At 39.0% G+C, this 20444-nt stretch overlaps 1 protein-coding gene across 1 annotated transcript; it reads right to left on the reverse strand.

Moving 5' to 3' along the window:
- Nucleotides 1–9393: 9393 nt before the first annotated feature.
- Nucleotides 9394–12830, reverse strand: LOC125585185. The gene is made up of 2 exons (XM_048753781.1): nt 12494–12830; nt 9394–12275 (listed from the first exon to the last, which is right to left on the reverse strand). Exon 2 carries the CDS (start codon nt 10720–10722, stop codon nt 9745–9747), a length of 978 nt encoding a protein of 325 aa, XP_048609738.1. The 5' UTR covers nt 10723–12275; nt 12494–12830; the 3' UTR covers nt 9394–9744.
- Between the last annotated feature and the right edge of the window lie 7614 nt (nt 12831–20444).

Genomic DNA, 20444 nt, shown 5'->3' on the forward strand with positions numbered 1-20444 from the left:
AGCTGGTCCCCACTCGAGGATCGATCGGGATGGTCCTTACGTCTACGTATTCCAGGACCGAGCGAAGAAAACACTCTACTGCCACCTGCCTCAGATCGGCCTGACTGCTCTACTTTCAGAGGCTGCAGTTGAGTTTCTACCCCCTGCTACCGCACTAGTAGACAAGCCATCCTTCTTCACGCCAAAATATCAGACCAAAGGCAAGGGCGTGGTTGATGAAGAAGGACAAGATGAGGCTGCACAAGCCATTCCAGATGATTCACAACCCCATCAGCTACTCCCATCAGACTCCAGCCAGTACAAGCTGCAAGAGCTTCCACCGAACGCCACTTCGCGCCAGCAACAACATTGGAGAGATCAGAGCATAAAGACAAACAACGACATGCTACACAAGATCTGGGCTGCCATTTCACGTATCAGGCCGTGTCGTTGCCAAAAGGATGATGTAGTTCATCGGGACAACTCTCCATCCAGCTCTGGTTCGGGTTCGAGTGGTACACACATGGTAAGAAAGAGGTCCAAGAGACCCAACGATGCAGGAACATCTGGAGCAGGAGACGAGGAGTAGGAGCTATCACCGGCTATTTTATTTTCTTTTCTATTCTAACGTTTTATGGTCTTATTTTCTGTTAATTTTGAACTGAGTTTTTTTTTAGGTTTCTTAATTATGAGTTCGTATTTCTTTTACATGGTTTCTTTGTTTTATTTGGTTGTGTTTTGTGTAGCTTTTAATTCGTATTCAGCTTTGCCTTGCTAGATAAACCAAATAACTATTATCCAAGGAAAGAGGTTATATCAAGTGTTCCTCGGAATTTCCTCGGTATTTCTTAAAAAAAAAAAAAAAAAAGTTCAATGGTAGTCTGTTTCCGAGTCATCATCACCAGATGAATCTGAATCTGGATCTTGGTGAAACTCTCCAATTACTGGTTCATCCTCTACGTGAACGACGGCTTCCTCTCCAAAGTCGGTTAAATCGACTACAAGGCCAACTCCAGCTAAATCTTCTGCTGCACTACAGTTGCCGGATGTGCTTGGTTGTAGTGGGTCTTCCAGCTCAGAACTTCCCTGAACTCGGCCTCTCGGGTTGAGTCTTGTAACAGTAACCCATGGATCATCTCTGTTCCTTACCCGGGGGTACTTGATATAACAAACCTGTAACATTTAGAAAAATTATAAATTAATACACATGATGATGAATCATTCTGAATAATTAACATTTAATTACCTGATCGGCCTGGGAAGCAAGAATGAAAGGATCATAATATTGCAGCTTTCGCCTCGAATTTACTGATATAACACCAAATGCATCTGTTCTCACACCTCGATCTGGGGTGTTGTCGTGCCAATCACAATAGAAAACAGTACAGCGCAATCCAACCATGCCCAAATACTTGATTTCCAAAATCTCATGTATGTGTCCGTAGTATACATCATCTCCTGATGCAGAACAAACGCCAGCATCATAAGTCGTACTCGAACGTCTCCTCTTCTGAGTTGTGAATGCATATCCTCGAGTACAAAATCTCGGATATGACTTCACAACAAAGTTTGGTCCAACGACCATCTCACGTATCCAATCGTCAAATGTTTCACCTCTGGCCAAACCAGCAGACACCTATTAATAGCACATATATATATATTATATCAATAAATGTGAATTAGTATAAATATGTGATAAAATATATTTTAATTTGTTTAAAGCACTCACATAAGTAAACATCCATCCAGTAAATTCTCTCTGCTTCATTTCTTCTAGTTCGTCCTCTGTGGCGTATCTATACTCGAACCGCTTTTCTGCCATGAAAATCCTGTATATGATGACAATAATGTAATTAATTAAGATTTAAATTTCAACTTGTTAAAATAAAAATTTGTAAGCTCATTTATTTACCTCTCATATTGAAGAACGTCTTCGCAGTTGGTGAGCAAATATGTTTGCAAATGACTGCGCTCCTGCTCAGTAAGTCGACGGTCCTTTGGTTTTCCGCTAAGTCGTCCAACGTCTGTGAAAATGTCTGGAACCGTAACATGATATGTTGCCCGTTCGCCTCTATCATCATGCCGAGCAGGTCTTCTGTTTTTGGTCTGAACTTCTGCTGGAAAGTAGTACTCGGCAAAGTTTGAAGTTTCTTCATTGATCATCTGTGCGACTATAGAACCTTCCACCCTACTTAAATTTTTCACCATCTTCTTCAAATGGAACATATACCGCTCATACAGATACATCCATCTATACTGCACAGGACCACCAAGTTCCAATTCTCTTGCCAGGTGAATAACAAGATGCTCCATAACATCAAAAAATGAGGGAGGAAATATCTTCTCAAGGTTGCACTGAATCACGGCTATGTTAGTCTTCAAATTTTCAATACCTTCAAGAGTCACTGATCTCGTGCATAAATCGCGGAAGAAACCACTTATCCCTGCAATTGCTTCATGAACATTTCGTGGTAATATTTCCTTGAAGGCGAACGGAAGGAGGCGCTGCATCATTACATGGCAATCGTGGCTTTTCAAGCCAGTAAACTTTCCTTCCTTTCTGTCGATACAGTTACGCAAATTTGATGCGTAACCGTCTGGAAATTCCACATCGTTTGAAATCCAATCAAAGAACGCATCTTTTCCCGCTGCATCAAGTCGGTATATGGGAAAAGGAGCCCTACCATTCTCATCAACATGAAGTTCTGAACGAGCACATATATCGACTAAATCCAGTCTTGACTTCAAATTATCCTTTGTTTTACCTTGAACATTAAGGATCGTGTTCATGAGATTGTCAAAAAAGTTCTTCTCAATATGCATGACATCTAAATTATGCCTTAGCAGATGATCCTCCCAGTATGGCAGATCCCAGAAAATACTTTTTTTGTGCCAGTTATGTAGTTCTCCAACAGCATCTACCGGAAAACGCTCATGTCCACCGACTTCTGGCGTCCTTTCTGCACCAAAATCTCTTAGTTGTATCTTCAAATCTTTCCCACAAATTTCCGGAGGTGGACTGTCAAACACCCTCTTGTTCTTCGTAAACAAATTCCTACTCCTACGATATGGATGATCAGGTGGTAGGAATCTCCTGTGACAGTCAAACCAACACGTTTTCCTTCCGTGCTTTAGTTGGAAAGCATCAGTGTTATCTTGACAATATGGACATGATAGCCTTCCATGCGTTGTCCATCCAGACAACATACCATATGCTGGAAAATCACTTATTGTCCACATTAGTACTGCCCGCATTTGAAAGTTTTCTTTACACGAAACATCGTATGTTTCAGCACCTTGAGCCCATAGTTGTTGCAACTCATATATTAGTGGCTGAAGAAACACATCAAGTGATCTCTTAGGATGCTCTGGTCCGGGAACGAGAATCGAGAGAAACAAAAACTCTCGTCGCAAGCACAAGTTTGGGGGGAGGTTGTATGGTGTAAGAATGACGGGCCATAGAGAATACTGTCTTCCACTCTTGCCAAACGGACTGAAACCATCAGTACATAATCCAAGGTAGACATTTCTTCTCTCATACGCAAAGTCGGGATACTTTGATTGGAAATGCTTCCACGCTTTTGCATCTGAAGGATGTCTGATCTCACCATCTGTTGAGTGCTCCGCATGCCATCTCATTGGTTGCGCTGTGCGTTCAGACAGATACAACCTCTGCAACCTTTCCGTCAAAGGTAAATACCACATCCTTTTATATGGCACTGGAACTCTTCCAATTGTATCTTTATAACGAGGCTTTCCACAAAATTTGCATGTAACCCGCTGTTCATCCACCCTCCAATAAATCATGCAGTTGTCGCTGCATACATCTATTACCTGATACGATAAACCAAGACCAGCTACGAGTTTCTGAACCTCGTAGTATGAACCAGGAGCTACATTATCCTCGGGTAGAATACCTTTTACAAAATCAGCAATCGCATCCACACAGTCTTCAGCCAAATTATAATCTGTTTTAATGCCCATCAATCTTGTAGCAGATGATAAAGCTGAATGACCATCTCTGCAACCTTCGTACAATGGTTGCTTTCCAGCATCCAACATATCATAAAATCTCCTAGCTTCTGCATTGGGTAAATCTTCCCCTCTAAAATGATCATTTACCATCTGCTCAGTACCTACACCATAATCTACATCCGTTCTAATTGGTTCTTCTAATCTAACCGCTGGCTGAGGTTCACTAGTACTACCATGTTCATAATCAGTTTCCCCATGATGATACCAAATTTTGTAACTTCGTGTAAACCCACTCAAATATAGATGAGTCCAAACATCCCACTCTTTAATAACCTTTCTATTTTTACAATTAGAGCAAGGACATCTTAACATACCTGTTTTTGCTTCCGGTTGTCGGTGAACTAACCCCATGAATTCAGTTATACCTCGTTGGTATTCTTCCGTAAGCAATCTCGTGTTCGGATCCAAATGAGGTCGATCGATCCAAGAACGAAAATAATTTGAAGAAGACATATTTTTTATGAATCAAATTCGTGTGTAAATAGAGTAAGAGGGAGGATGAAGATATGAAGTGAATGAAGAGGAAGAGGAGTGCTTGTATTTATAGTTTAAATCCTGCCGACATACCGAGGAAATTCCGACGGAATTCCGACGGACAAAACTAGTTCGTCGGAATTTCCTCGGAATTTTGTAAAATCCCCCAACGGCTCTCCAACGGCTATAATATTTCCTCGGAATTCATCGGTTTTTTCCGAGGAACAGAGTTTTCCTCGGAATTTCCTCGGAATATTCCGACGGACTGTAGTTTCCTCGGAATCCCGTCGGTATATTCCGAGGAAATTCCGAGGAAACCCAATTTTGTGTTTCCTCGGAATTTCCTCGGAAATTCCTCGATATATTCCGAGGATTTCATTTTCCGTCGGAATGTCCGTCAGAATATCGCTGTTTTCTTGTAGTGCTATCACGTTATAGCTTTGTCGCATCTTTATCGACAAAAGGCCGTCATCCAACGAGCTGATGGATGTCAACTCCTCGAAGACGCGAACATTCATAGAGACATCGATCTCTGCAGCCATAACCATCAAAGCAACCGCGATACGCCATGAGCCATTCAGAAACTGGCTTAGCGCTGCACCTTGACGCCTCACGTACGATGTAACTAATCGAGGGATCGGAAACCAGAGCTTCGTATCATCTTGAAAATAAGATTCGTAGACACACTGGAACCCAACCGGTGGCGACCAAGGCCTCTGGCTTTTCGAAGGAATCAGGAAGGTCACCCCCAATCCGCGACGTTCGCTCAAAAGCTTTTTCACACTATCAAGGGTCGATTGCGTCTCGATAACGTTCTCCCAGGCTTGGCCACTCTCGTAAGGGGAGCGCAGGAACTCAGGAGCTACTGCCGGGAGTTCCTCAAAAATTTCTCCAGGGTAATAGCACGTCGGCACGTAGTTAACGAGGGAACCGTCCCTCGCATCTTTATCGACAAAAGGCCATCATCCAACGAGCTGATGGATGTCAACTCCTCGAAGACGCGAACATTCATAGAGACATCGATCTCTGCAGCCATAACCATCAAAGGAACCGCGATACGCCATGAGCCATTCAGAAACTGGCTTAGCGCTGCACCTCGACGCCTCACGTACGATGTAACTAATCGAGGGATCGGAAACCAAAGCTTCGTATCATCTTGAAAATAAGATTCGTAGACGCACTGGAACCCAACCGGTGGCGACCAAGGCCTCTGGCTTTTTGAAGGAATCAGGAAGGTCACCCCCAATCCGCGACGTTCGCTCAAAAGCTTTTTCACACTATCAAGGGTCGATTGCGTCTCGATAACGTTCTCCCAGGCTTGGCCACTCACGTCCGGGGAGCGCAGGAACTCGGGAGCTACTGCCGGGAGTTCCTCAAAAATTTCTCCAGGGTAATAGCACGTTAGCACGTAGTTAACGAGGGAACCGTCCCTCGCACCACCCGAACCGTCTCTCTCGCAGGCCTGTGGCTCAGCTGGATTTCCTCCTACTTCTTGTCGATATGAGCGTGCTGACTCGGTGACCAAAATCCTTTGAGACAGATCTAAATTCCGAGTGTCCATCATCGCTTTGTGATGGACCTGTTCGAATTCTTCGAGCGGAACCCCGCTCACGTCCCTCGCGGGACTAGATGCAGTCGCGACCTTTTTTCCCTTCTGTTTACGAGATAACCTCCCACCAGATGACATATCGCTATCTATGCTACAACAACAACAATCTAGAGAGAGAAGCAGAGAGGAAGAGAGAGAAAGTACATGGATAACGCGGAGAAAAATGGAGAGAACGAAAAGTGGACAAGTATTTATAGAGGGGAAGCGGGGCATCTCCCCGAGGCATCATCATTAAATCTACATGGGCCTACGTGGGCCTAGAAAAAGTATCCAGCCCCCAAAGAAATCGACGCGTCGTTTCGACTTCTCGCGATAACCGGCCCGAACCTAGACGAATCAACGGTCGAAATGAAAATCGGATCTAACCAAACAAAACCGGTTCGACCAAGATTCGATTAAACCGCCTGATAAAATGAGAAGTATATGACGATGTCTCGCGATGTGTCGACCAAGCAACGTGTTCTCGCGACGATCCGTCTGTTCTTCCAAACCATTAACTCTCCAAATTCATCGAGTTCGACAGAACGTCACTCACCGATGAACTGGGGGGACTTACTGTAGAGGATGGATTCGACCATCCCTCAAGGCCTGGAGAACGGACGGCCCGGCCCGAACAAGGCGTAACGACGGTTCGACGCGGCGGCTCGGGGCACCGGTCTCTCGGCGCGGCGCGAGGGAACTTTCGGTCAGTTGCATTTCGACTAAATGAGTCAGGCTAAACGGCTCCGCAAAGAAACGTGGCTTTCCGGCCCAGCGTGTTAAAAGCCCATGAAGACGACGCAAGCTAGGTCACAGGAAAACACCAAGTCGACTATAAAAGAGAGGAGGGGATGCAACGTAGAAGGGATCCGAAAATACTCATATATACTGGGCGGCTAAATTAGCGTTTTACCTTCGTTATCTCGCCATACTGTATCTTTCCGGCAAAGCTCCTCGAGCTCCGGTCGTTTTTCCTTTACACATTCCCTTTTCTTGTAACCGACGAAACGTTTTTCCGACCATCAATAAGACGTCTTTGCTAAACCCACATTTAAAACCGAACGTTCTATCGTTCAGTACCGTTTTCTGTTCAAACAATACATTATTATAAAGTTAAACAATTAACACTATGACACTGATATGGCGATGCATGATCAACTGATACAGTGATGCGTGATCTTAAAAAGTAGTTGATAAACATGATGTGATAAACTTAGCACGTAAACTACCAAAAAAGACGAATGGATGGTACATGAAAAAAACAAAAGACTTAAACACTATAACTATGAACCTATGCTAAAGAGATCTTTGCTTAATTAAAGAAGTACGATGAAAACCAAGCGAAACAAACCAGTAAAAGAAAAGAAAGCTTATGCTGTGTATAGAGTTGAGAAGAAAGCGTGAAGAACTATAGAGGCTGTGTGTACCTATTATATAGTACAATGACTTAGGGTTTTTGAGTATATTTAGAGAATATTTAGAGAATAATTTGAGTATATTTTGAGTATTGTACACGATATTGCCTCTTTTACGTAACCATATTCGGTTTAGATACCAAAACTATGTCAAAAACAGTTTTGGTTGTTTCCTAACCATGAGGCGACACCTTGGTCGACACGCTCTATGTAGGTAAAGCAGGCTAAGGCGTTCGACATACGTACCTCGCTTGGCCACAAGGTGGTAAGGGGTTTTGGAGCTCGTCAGAGATCGCCAAGCGCCATGGCGTCGGTGGCGCTCGCCATTTAAAACCAAGGGTGCAGGGTGTATCATCGAATATGAATTTCATAGGGCGGCTCGGAGTGACGCAGTCAGGCGTGTATTCTCATATGATGGTAAAATTGTCGGCTGTAGAATCGTCAATGTAATATTTCTCAATAGCGTAATTAATCAGACGTTAAAAAAAAAAAATTTACTTCATAATTGTTTTCAAATCTCTAGACTTAAAAATTATCTATATTTTTATTCCTTAATTTGTATACGTTGGATAAGCAAAATATTTAATATTGGAAAATTGGTGTAATATAATTTTAAATAGGAGAATTTCAAGTTTAACACAAATTAGATATTACTTTCAAGTTTACCCGTAAAAGATAGTTTTTCATAAATATTACGAAGAAAGACTAAACCAATCATCATAAATCATTATGAATAATTTATAAAAAATTTATAGAAGTTTATCGATCCACTCACACTCTCTAAATACTAGACCATAAACATTAAGCAATAAACCATAAACCAAAAATTATGTTATTTTTTAGAGAAAATTGTCAATAAGGAACAACTAAACTATAGTATTGTCCCCTTAAAACAAAATCAATTTTTGTCACTTTTGGACATTCACTACCCTTTTTGTATATAAAAATTCATATCAATTTTTTTATAATGCAAAAAAATATGGAAAAATAGTAAACATGATGTAAACAAGCATGTGCATATAAGAAAAATATTAACTGAAGATGTTAGAATATGATCTACCATCTATGAAGATTTAGAATAGTAACTCAGATATAATAGTAAATCAGTTCTATCATCTACAGAGATTTATAATATGAAATCTAACAAAGACACAGTAATCTAAAGACCGTAGGATGTGCAATAAACTGAAAACATTTACAACTACTACGGCAGAATATCAAATCCTCATTTCCTGTATGCTCTACATTTTTGGTAGATTTGAAGTCCTAAAAAGTTGATCTATCTACTACGGTAGAAAATACATTAATCGAATTGTCTTTTTATCTATAATTGTGGTATACCATATGCTACTTCTCCGTCTAATTACTAAATTGGTAGAATTAATGTAAGTTCTACAAGATCTGTGAGCAATATCCGAAAATCTAGCCAAAAACGGTTAGGAAATGTTCTATAAATCTTTTAAATATTTTTAATTTCCCTTTTTAATTTATTTTTCCTAAAATCTAGTCTTCTTCGTTGACAGTACACAATTTGTGAAAAATCGTGGGAGTTCTTCTTCATTTCCTAGTTCTTCCAAACTTTTGAATATCTAAAATATGAAGATTCATACCTATGCTTCATGCGGTTTGTGGAAATCGTCGATGAACAATGGATGGGGATTTTTCGTTGATGAAGAAAAAAGAGGCAGATTACTTACTTTGGACACAAGTTCAAACTTCGAAAACCTAAAGGTTATGGTGTGGGAAGACTTTGGAGTTGATGTAAATATGGTCTGAATAGACGACAGCTACTTGTCCTAGGTGGGGTCAGCTCGCTTCAAGGGTATAATCATCCTTCCTTTCCTGCAGCACTCATAGTTTGCAATTGGAAAGATTTGATAATTACCATCCTGGGAGGTTGCAATCAGAAGTATTCCTTTGTATTTCCCTTGCAAAAATGTTCCATTAACCACGACAATCTTCCTCATATATGGAAATCCAGCAATGCTAGCGCCGAATGCAAGGAATAAGTACTTAAATCTGTTGTTTGTATTAACTTCCAGTCGAGTTAAAGTCCCTGGATTTGACATTCTAATCATGTGCAGGTAAGTAGGTAATTCCTCATATCCACTCTCTGCTGAACCCATTACGAGATCTCTAGCAACTATAAGTGTACGATGAGATTTCCAGTAATCCATCTGCAATAAACAATAAACAGTAACCCATTTAAAAGGAAGTAAAGGCTGGAGAAGAGACTATATTTGAAGCACAAGTTTATTCAACCTTGATTTCGAAGCTCATGTTCATAGCACTAGAAACATGACGTGGCAAAATTGATGGATCAACCCCACCAATATAGTCTTTGTACAAGAGTCCAAGAATCTCGGGAGTAGCTTGTCTGGAACGAGATGAGCGTTCTGTTATGGAGCAGGTATGTTCATCTACAAATATTCGGACTGTAAACTTGAAAGAGTTACCTACTGGCGTAGCTCTTAGCTTCCATGTACATCCTTTTAGCCAACATTTTACAAAGAGCAGTGTCCGCGTTGATGCAATGACATCAAAATCAAACTTGTGGACAACTGAACATATCTTCAGACGTGTCTCCAATGCATCTTTTGAATCGTAACTCTGCCCCACGTCAAATTTGAATGAGCGCAAATCGGACATACTCATTGGAGAGTCTCTTTCTTCTGTCTTTCTTGCATAAATCAGATTTGTAGACGATCCATGAACCTCTTCTACATGGTTTGGTTGAAGCCCGTATGTAGTAAAGTTTTCATCATCAGATGTTGCTCCATCAGAATCATCGCAGTAATCGAATCGATCACCCTCTTCGTCCGTATCTTCTACGTCTTCAGACAACGAGTCATCTCCATGTATGGGTTGTTTCTGATCTTCACCAGCTCCTTCTCCAACAATTTTTTTCAATTTAAGCTCCACACATAGCCGAACGTTCTCGACTTTGCAAACACCCAAGAATGCATGAAACTGCCTATCGTTTCCTATTTTCACAGGTGGTGTATTGATGCTTTGATTGTGTAGATTCTGCTTCGGAAAAAGGTACCTCAGTTCCAAGTCGTTTTCTGCAAAATCAACTCCATAATCCTCAAATATGATTTTCACAAAGTCCTCAAATCGAGTGTCCTCATTCGCAGCAACTATTATGCTACCTCGATCATTGTCTACTTCAAATAACCACTTAGTTTCCTCAACTTTCCACTTCCCAGAGACGAGAATCATGTGATCCATTATTCTCCTATCAATATGAATTAAAAGATACCGTTGTAGATCCCCATGAAAGTGGACCCAAAATTTATGAATCAGAGGTAACAAGAAGAAGAAGACGACAGAGAACGTATAACCTAATTGGAAACGTGGTGTAATCTGATTCTTAACTTAAACCAACTTTTAAAACTGTTTTAACCGGAGGTTTAAATTAATTTAAAACAAAAACAAATTGATTCCAACCAAAATTAAAAATTCATTTAAACCAAAAATAATCTAAACTGAACCAAGTTATACCAAACCGAAATCTTAGTGAATTTAACCAGAAATTCGAGTGGATAAGTCTGCTACAATAAGTGTGTCTTAATCTGGTAATTAAAATTTGATTTAAAAGTCGGCCGTCAAAGATGACAATTTTAAAAATCTGCCACTAAATGAATATAAAAGTCGACCAGAAATTTAAATCGGATAAACATATCTTTCATAAAAATTTATGTCTATTACTCTTAAAAAGTCGGTTGAAGGTAATTTTAAATCGGTCTAAAAAATCTAACTGATACGATATAAAACTGCCAATTTTAAAAAATCTGTCACTTCATTCGATAGACTAAAACAGATAAATCTATTGACGACATTAAATCGGACAGATAAATCAGCCATCTTTAAAAAATCTGTTGTAACTTAAAAGTCTGCTACCAAATACACGGCAGATATAAATTTAACAGCAGGTTTAATTAACAGATTTATATCACAATAGATTTGTTTTTTTGTCAAATAAATCTGCCGATGAATTTTTTTTCAAAATTTAAATGGCAATTTTGTAATATACCTTTCTGCTCACAACTGTAAAAAAGGACATTTTCGACCATAAAAATATTTTAGTAATTTTGAACTTTTAAGATTTATTCTAGTAATAACTCAAGTAATTTGACTCGTTTTAGTAAACTTCCCTAAAAAGAAAGCACGATCACCTAATTTACGTCAAGAATATGTATGTTGGCCTCATTGAGCCGAAAAAAATCTAGCATTCTGTTTTATGTATGTTCTTATTTTTCCAATGTTAAAGAAAATGCTATCACAGACCGTCAAATTCAATTACCTACGGTACAATATATGTGACTATAGTCTATAGAAAATATTTGTTTGTAACAACACATACATTTAAGATGACTTTATGTCAAAAATTGATGAATCATAAAATACATTCACGGTAGCACTCAAAAACCATAATAAATAACTTTATTATAACCTCCATTCGGAATTACGCTAGGCGTTAGCCGGGCGGCCGGCTCACGCCTAGCGATTTATGGAAAATCAGAGATTAATCGGGGAATACTCAGGGCCTAGGTGTTTGTATAATTTATTGTATTTTTAAAGTATAAAACATAATTTAACTAAAATATTAGAGAAATATATATATTAAATTTTTAAAGATCATACAAGATAAATATATTTTCCATTAGACATCTGATACAAAAAGTACAAAGTAAACTCCAATTCATAGGATAAACAAAATAATAGATTGTCTTGATCTTCAGACCGCCAAAAATAGAATACTATGATTGCAAGGGTTCATCCTTTTTGTCATTGAAGATCAAGAAACACCATGAATTGAAAGATGTGTTAGGAATTAGCTACTGAAAGTTGAAACATACACTTGCAATGACAAAGACAAAAGCATATCAGAGTAAAACATACAATCAAAAGAAGCACAAAATAAGCAACGATACATCAAGTTAAATACAAAGACAGAAACTGACAGAAAAATATAAAGACATCAAGTTCAAACACTAACCTTACTAAATAGGTTGTTGTTGTGATTCCCTGAAAGTAGGAATATCTTGATAGACATCCGGTTCAAACTCCATATCTACAGCATATTCTTCTTCAGATTCAAAATCATCATCATAAAGATCTCTTACTCTTGGAGCTTGAGTAGAAAGCATCAAACCAAGATCACTGTCTATATATTGTACACGTCCCACAAGCCATTCTTCAACTGCATCAACATTCTTCTCTCTGATTTGTCTCTTCTTGCTAAAGAGCTTTGCATTGAATTGGACATACACTAGGTTGTTTAAACAGTTGACGTATAGTCTGTTTCTCTTCTTTGTGTGTATCTGCAGTAAACGAACATAAAAAATCCAGTAATGATGTCAGATTCTTAAGAGACTAACCCCCTCAAAGCTACTCCAATTTCTTTAACATCTGAAAGAGCTTGATGTTAAAGCAAGGATTCTTGTTGCCAATTTTTGAAGAGTTGGTGCGCCACATCCATATGTCGACCGCCAATTACCTGAGATTAAGCAACTGATACATTTATGATGAGTAAAAGATTATAAGTGAATTAAAGACAACTAAAGTGAACAAGCAAACTGTTATGTGTGGTTACTGATGAAGAAGGTAAATGGCTTCTAGAAGGTGAGGTGTAAGTGGAGCTTATCTACATACTAAGGATCGATGACGTGGAGGATCACAGTGCACGTGAGAGGTTAACGGATTAGCGAGTGGGAGTGACGGAGCCGTCTTTGCCTTTTCTATTTAAGTCGTTTGTTGCTTTGAGAATAAGATCATCTAGGGATTAGATCAAAAGAGTGAAAGGGGGAGAGGAGAGACTCCATTAATAATTCTCTCAAGGTTCTTGAGTACTTGTAAACAGTTTATCTTCAATATAATCGTTATCTAGCTTTGTATTTGCTTTGTTCTCTGTTTGGGAATACATTTCACATAACAGTGGTATCAGAGCTCATTTACGAGCCATGGGGACGATGGAGATTCCGATCTTCTACGGTGAAGAACCGGAGGAGTGGATCTCATGGATGGATGAGTTTATCGCTGATCAAAGTCTTTCAGAGTTTGAGACAAGGCAGTTTACGTATGGTTTCATTGAAGGTGAAGCACACACATGGTACTGCGATGAGATGTCCAGATCTGGGTTTGATAGCTGGGAAGATCTGAAAGTTAGACTGATCCAAAGGTTCAGCACGAGGGTAGAGAAGGAGAAGACAAAGCTGGAGGAGCCTACGCTGCAGGACAGGCTAAAACAGCTAGATCGCGTCATTGCTTTTTTGGAACGGCGATACCCTGAGAAAGCGGCAGTGGAGAAACAACAGGAAGATGCGGCGTTGGCTCTTGAATCTGAATCGGAACCAAATCAGATTCTGTGCCATGTCGAAGGAACCATGAAGATTGTCCATCCGGTTCAGGAACCGATCCCACTGGTGACTAAGCCGGAAGAAGAGGACGAGATCTATCTCTCTGTAACAGAAGCGACAACACACGAGGTGATGCGAATAAAATCTGCGGAAGGATCTCTGGCATCCATTGAGGATCTTCGCCGGAAAGCTGAACCGGCTGAGATGAGAGCAAACATGAGAAGGAAGAAGAAGAGGTGGAAAGGTACTCTAGAGGTTCGTGAGAGTCTGTGTTCTGCAGAGGGAAAAAGGAAGAAGGCTAATGCCTACCAAGTGTTCGACAGAATGCCTCTGAAAAAGAAAGAGGTGAAGATGAAGAGCAAGAGAGTAAGCTGTGTACTTGTGAGCACTCACCAGAAGTTCAACAGACATTGGCTTCTGAGATTCATAAAGAAGAAGAAAGGTCGAATGAAGCTGGTGTATGATCAGAAGAGCATGAAACTGTTTCACACAAGGGATTTTGCAAAGCTGGCAGGTGGTGTAACAGTTCTGCAACAAAGTGCCAAAGGGAAGAGGATGGAGTTCAAACATAATCACAAAAGGCAAAAGAAATGGATTAAGAAGCTGCTTTCAGGTAACTACGTTGCGGTCAGTGGGAACTCCAAGCTTGTACTCTATGTGCCTAGGAGGAAAGTCCGTAGGGGGTCTAAGGGGAATTGTTTTGAGGTATCCTACTTGTGGAGCGATCAATGGCTGCAGCTAAATGTTCTTGTGAAGTGGAGTGGACAGTGGTTGCTAGTTGTTGATAAGTTCAGAATGTATAAGAAGTGTGGTTATGAGAATATCTGTTTAAAGAGTGATAGATGGATTCAATGGTATGGGTTAGAGATGCCAAATGGGAAATTGATAGCTGTCACGAGAAGGAAGAGAGCCAAGATAAAGTTTAAGATTGGGGTTTGTGGAGGTCGGGTCTCGCTCCTGATAACAGTTTGGACGAAACTCAGGATCAAGTGGAGGGAACGAATGTCCAAGCACAAGACAAAGAACAGAGGGAGAGTGATGGATATGTACAGTTCTTTGAAGATGAAGTTTATGTCAAAAGTTTCAAAGGAAAGTAGAACGGTCAATAGCTTATGTTCTGTTGCGTGGTGTAAGTCTTGGAATTGGATCATGGGGTTTGCTTCGGGTCGAAGAATGTCTCCACACATTGACGAAGTTGCAAGGAAAACGTGGATGCTTAAGGTCTCTCAGCAGAAGAAGAAAAGGAAGAATTACTGTTCACCTTATGATTCTTCGGAACATGTGAATAAGAGTGCCTTGTGGGCAGTGAAGAGTTTGTTGGCAAAATACATTTTTGAGCTGGGAAGAGTGTGGGAACCGGGAATAGCGGCTGGTATACAGGCGGGCAGTGACACAAGAAAGAAACAGCTTCGGATCAGTACGGACGTTGCGAAGAATGGAAATAACCGCTTTTCAGAATACCGCACTCCGTATGGTGGTGTGTGGAAGAAAGAGTTTGAAGCACTTTATGGGATATCATGCATTCTTCCGTGTAAGTATATGATAAATAATGATAATGAAGCATCAACGCCACTAGTGGAGTTACGTCAAGGGCAGCAGCACGTTTACACACAAAGGTGGAGAGATGGAGTTCTAGATGGTAATTTGAGTGTTTTCGTGAGTAAATTATTGAAGGTTGCAAACAACTTCAAAGAAGACAGAGTTATCAAGCTCATTGGGCGACAAGTTGTGATTCTGAAATCTGAACACTTTGTCCATGCTCTGCTTCAGCTCACGTGTGAGGAGTACCACTCACCAAGACCACCAGAATTGTTGGGCCTTTCAGATCATGTGTTCAAGTCAGAAATGGTTGGTATCTCAGGGAATTGGGAGGAATATCAGACTGGCAATAAACCACCAAGATCACAACAATTCTCTAAACTCTTCACGATCAGTGCCAAGATTACAAAAATAGCTTCATGCTTCTGGTTTACAACAGATTTGAAGTTGTTTCTAACAAGGGAGGCGAGTTTAGGTTGCACAGAGGTACCAATCTCTAAGTAAGAAGAGATTAGAGAGAAGAGATGCCAGTTTATGTTTTCTCAACCTTGAGGACAAGGTTGATTTCAATGGGGGCGGTATTGTTATGTGTGGTTACTGATGAAGAAGGTAAATGGCTTCTAGAAGGTGAGGTGTAAGTGGAGCTTATCTACATACTAAGGATCGATGACGTGGAGGATCACAGTGCACGTGAGAGGTTAACGGATTAGCGAGTGGGAGTGACGGAGCCGTCTTTGCCTTTTCTATTTAAGTCGTTTGTTGCTTTGAGAATAAGATCATCTAGGGATTAGATCAAAAGAGTGAAAGGGGGAGAGGAGAGACTCCATTAATAATTCTCTCAAGGTTCTTGAGTACTTGTAAACAGTTTATCTTCAATATAATCGTTATCTAGCTTTGTATTTGCTTTGTTCTCTGTTTGGGAATACATTTCACATAACACAAACCTGGATCAAACTCGCTATCCTTATTCTCACAACCTTTAAATGCTAAAGTTCTACCAAAGGAACCAATTTTATTCTTGTAAAGACTGAGCTCATGATTCACAACTCTATCTTGCTTCTCCAAGTCTCCATGATAGAAAGTTTCTACACAAGCTATGAATCCTTCCATGACTTCAAAGTCACTTTTTATGGTGGAGTCTTTGTAGAAATAAAAGGGATTGAGAAAATATGCAGCAATATTCAAAGGGCAATCCAACCTATTTTTCATCTTCTCATCGATAAATACGAAAGATAGGTCCATAATTTGATGCTTCCTTGATAGAATTTTTAGCTTCTAATATCTCACAATAAATGAAGTCAAGAGAAGGCACTTTCTCTCCATCAGCTAGCCTTAGAACCTTAACTAGAGGACTGAAGATCTTCAACACAACCATCACACTGCTCCAAAATCCATGACTCATAAAAATATCAAATTAATTCTTACCCTTCACCCACTTTGAATGCTTACAATCATGCCATTCATCACTACTAAACATGCTCTACAGTTGTGCCTTCTTGTCATATAGACTATGCAATGTCAAGAAACAGACAGCAAACCTGGTCGCTCCTGGTCTGACTATATCGTGATTCTTCGTAAAAAATCTCATCAATGACAAGGTTTTATGATGAGCGTAGACAAAGATAGTCACAGCCTTGGCTTGTTCAATTATCTTAGAAAAATATTGAAGCTTGGAAATTCCCTCAAGCATCAAATCCAATGTGTGAGCAGTACATCCTGTCCAAAATATCTTTGGTCTCTTCTCTTTTAGCATCTTCGCAGCAGCCACATTGTTGGTAGCATTGTTTGTGACCACTTGCACTATCCTTTCAGATCCTATATCTTCACTCCACTGGTCAATGTATTGGAAGATGTAGTCACCAGTGTGAGAATCCTTAGGTGTGTCTTTTGATGAAGAAAACATGTACCTCCTCTTGAGTTCACACACAAATTCATTATACTTCTTCTTTTCATATCAGACCAAGCATCTATCATCACCTCGTATCCTTCCTTCTCCCATTCTTCTTCTAGAATCTTGATACACTAAAAATGAATCCTTGCTACTAGGGGTGGGTGTTCGGATACCCGTTCGGGTTCGGATCGGGTATTTTGAATTTTCGGGTATTTCGGTATAGGGATAGAGAACCTGTTCGAGTATTTCTGTACTTCGGTCTTGTTCGGGTATTTTTAGTTCGGGTTCGGTTATTTTGAATCGGGTTCGGATATTTAGATTTTAAAAGAAAAAAAATTAAAATTTTCAGTTTTTAAGTTTCTTGTATTTAAAAATATAGATTTCACTTAACTGATTTTTTTTATTTTTTATAGATTTGATGATTAATAGGTTTGGAGATAATATTTCAAAAACAAATAGATATTAATTTGCATATGTTTTTAAACTTTGAATGTAACTTTTGTTAATACATGAAACAAAAAGTTTAACATGCATTTTAAATGAATATCAAATCATTTTCTCCATAATTATATATACACTTATGATCTTAAAGTATGTGTAACATCAATACAAATATTAAAAAAAATGAGAGATGTAAACTAGAAATATAAGGGTAAGTATATATATATATGTTCGGTTATCTTCGGATATCCATTCGGGTTCGGATATTCAATCTCTCCTAACTTAATACCCGTTCGGGTATTTTTCTACTTTGGTTTGGATTTCGGTTCGGGTTTTTCGGATCAGGTTCGGGTGCGGCTTCGAGTATCAGTAGCAAGTTGCTACTGTCAAGTTAACAGTGGCTGTTGTAATACTTTAGATTCAAATCCAGAAGACAAGTTACACTTTATCTTATCAGTTAGACTTTTAAGCTAAAACAATGATGGGGGTTTAAATGGTGGTTTCGTAAGAAACAAATAACAAGATTTGTTAAAGTATGCAAATTTAATAAAAAGCCAGCCTAGGGTTTCTTCCTTGGGTGCAGACACGACTGAGTTAAACAATTATTCAAGCACGAAATAAGCACAATCTAGAACTCATATCACTCAATTAGATCAGCCCACTGTCTTAGTACTGACCCCTATGCAGATCAATCTTGATGCCTAAGCTTTCGCTTGGAACAAGATACAATCTCGCATGCGGTAGAGATCAAACCCGATAGGTTCACCTAACACCCTAATATCTAATCTCGCTGATTAGGGTTGTTAAGCTCACTCACATGGATTCAAGTCACCTTCTACATGCTTAGCGAGCTGATTAAACCTAGGTTCGAACATTAATTGATCAGGTTAATGCAACCAGTAAGTGTTTATATGAATGAAGATAAATTAATTTATTGCTTATCTATGTTTAACTCATGCAATCAACACCCTAGAACCCTAGACATGTTTTCTGAATAATGCTACATATAAATCCAATAGAGACAAAGAGGGTTCAGGATGATCAACTCTATCAGAGATGGATCCTTCTCCCTTACAAGTAGCAAATCGTCAAAACAGGTCTAAAAACTCTTGCAAAAGCTAGCGTACATCATAAAATAAGGATCGAGGCGCTTTTATAGGGAAAATGGCCAATTCCCCCCATGAATTAATTGATCCGTGCTCATTCACACACAAACTTCTTTACCATGCCAAAACCCCCACGAATAACTCAAATATTTGAATTACATACATAAACTAACGATTTTTAACCAATTGCCACAGAACCGTAAACGGTGTTATCAAGCCGTTAACAAGTTTACTTAACCATTTAATTTCGGTTAAATAAAGAGAAGGACGACGTCGTCTTGCTCTTCTTCCTCAGTTTGGAAAAAATCGAAATTAGGGTTGGTGGATTACGAAGCTCGATATCGAGGGAGAGAGTGAAACAGAGGAAATCAAAATTTGGGTTACGAGTGGTGGATTAGGAAGAGGCAAAGGTCGAGAATGAGGTAAACCGACATTGTTTCTCTGTGAAATTCTCAGAATTAGTTCTTCAAGTATTGTTTTGGTGGTCTCTGCTTTTATTAGGGTACTGGAGAAATGAATCATTTGTATCTTGTTTAATTATAGTCGTTTTAATAGAATCATTTGTATCTTGTTTAATTATAGTCGTTTTAAAAATTCAAAATATAACATATAAGAAAAAAATTATTTTTTATTATATGGTTAATGTGGTTGTTTAATATCTTTTAATAATATAAAATTAAACAAAAAATATCTAAGATACAAAAATTATTATCAAATATTTATCATTCTTATCATTAATTGTCATATATATGTTAATCATATTAGGCAATTCTGTAGCTTTTCTTTAAAGAAAGTGCGAGAATATTTTTCTGTACACTATTTATCAATTTAATAGTTAGTCTAATAAAAAGTATAATATAAGTTAAGATGGACCAACCTATTTCTCTAATAAATCTGAATTTCATTCTCATGGTGATACGTTGCTACAAAATAACGTTGTAATGTTTCTCAATTAATAATTAATATATAAGAGATTTGTTCAAAAAGAAGATTCAATTCAGATTACTTCGGAAGATTTAATTCGGATTAGTTCGGTTTGTTTTCACATAATAGTGGGCTAAGATCAGTTTATTAATGGGCCTCCAAAAGCTTTTGCTCATTTCAAATCGAATGCAAACAATATGCTTACAGATAAGTTGGCAAATTGTAATCGTAAAACCTATAATGGGCATTTGACGAAACCTAAAAAGGTAGGAAAACAAAAGTTGTGAACACATTTCTTTCATGTAAAACAAAAGTGAAGTAAAACGAACTAAACACTTTTTTCCTTTTAACTGGCTTTCGTATTAAAAACATCGGAACATAAGTTTTACAGAGATAAACATAGAAGAGAAACAGAAAAAGAGGTACAACTTGAAAGTAAAGCAAAAAGAGACACCAAATCCAAATATAATCAACCCTATACGGGGATAAACAGCAGTGGACAAGAGGGATTCAAGTAAAATGGTACGACAACACCTATTCAGCTGGAGAATGGTCAGACAACACAGACAAGTCGCGAGAGCAACTCCGGGCCTTACATTATGTTCACCTTTCGGATTGTTGTTAATCCAGAGAGGAGCCAAAGCTACCTCACTCTCACCCACACTTATACAACTACTGGCTACTAAGCAC

This window comes from Brassica napus, chromosome C4 (assembly GCF_020379485.1).
Source record: "Brassica napus cultivar Da-Ae chromosome C4, Da-Ae, whole genome shotgun sequence".
In the NCBI taxonomy this organism is placed as follows: Eukaryota; Viridiplantae; Streptophyta; class Magnoliopsida; order Brassicales; family Brassicaceae; genus Brassica; species Brassica napus.

Excerpts from the sequence above, each read along its gene's own strand:
- LOC125585185 (XM_048753781.1), bottom strand. The coding sequence starts at position 10,722 with ATGGATCACATGATTCTCGTCTCTGGGAAGTGGAAAGTTGAGGAAACT.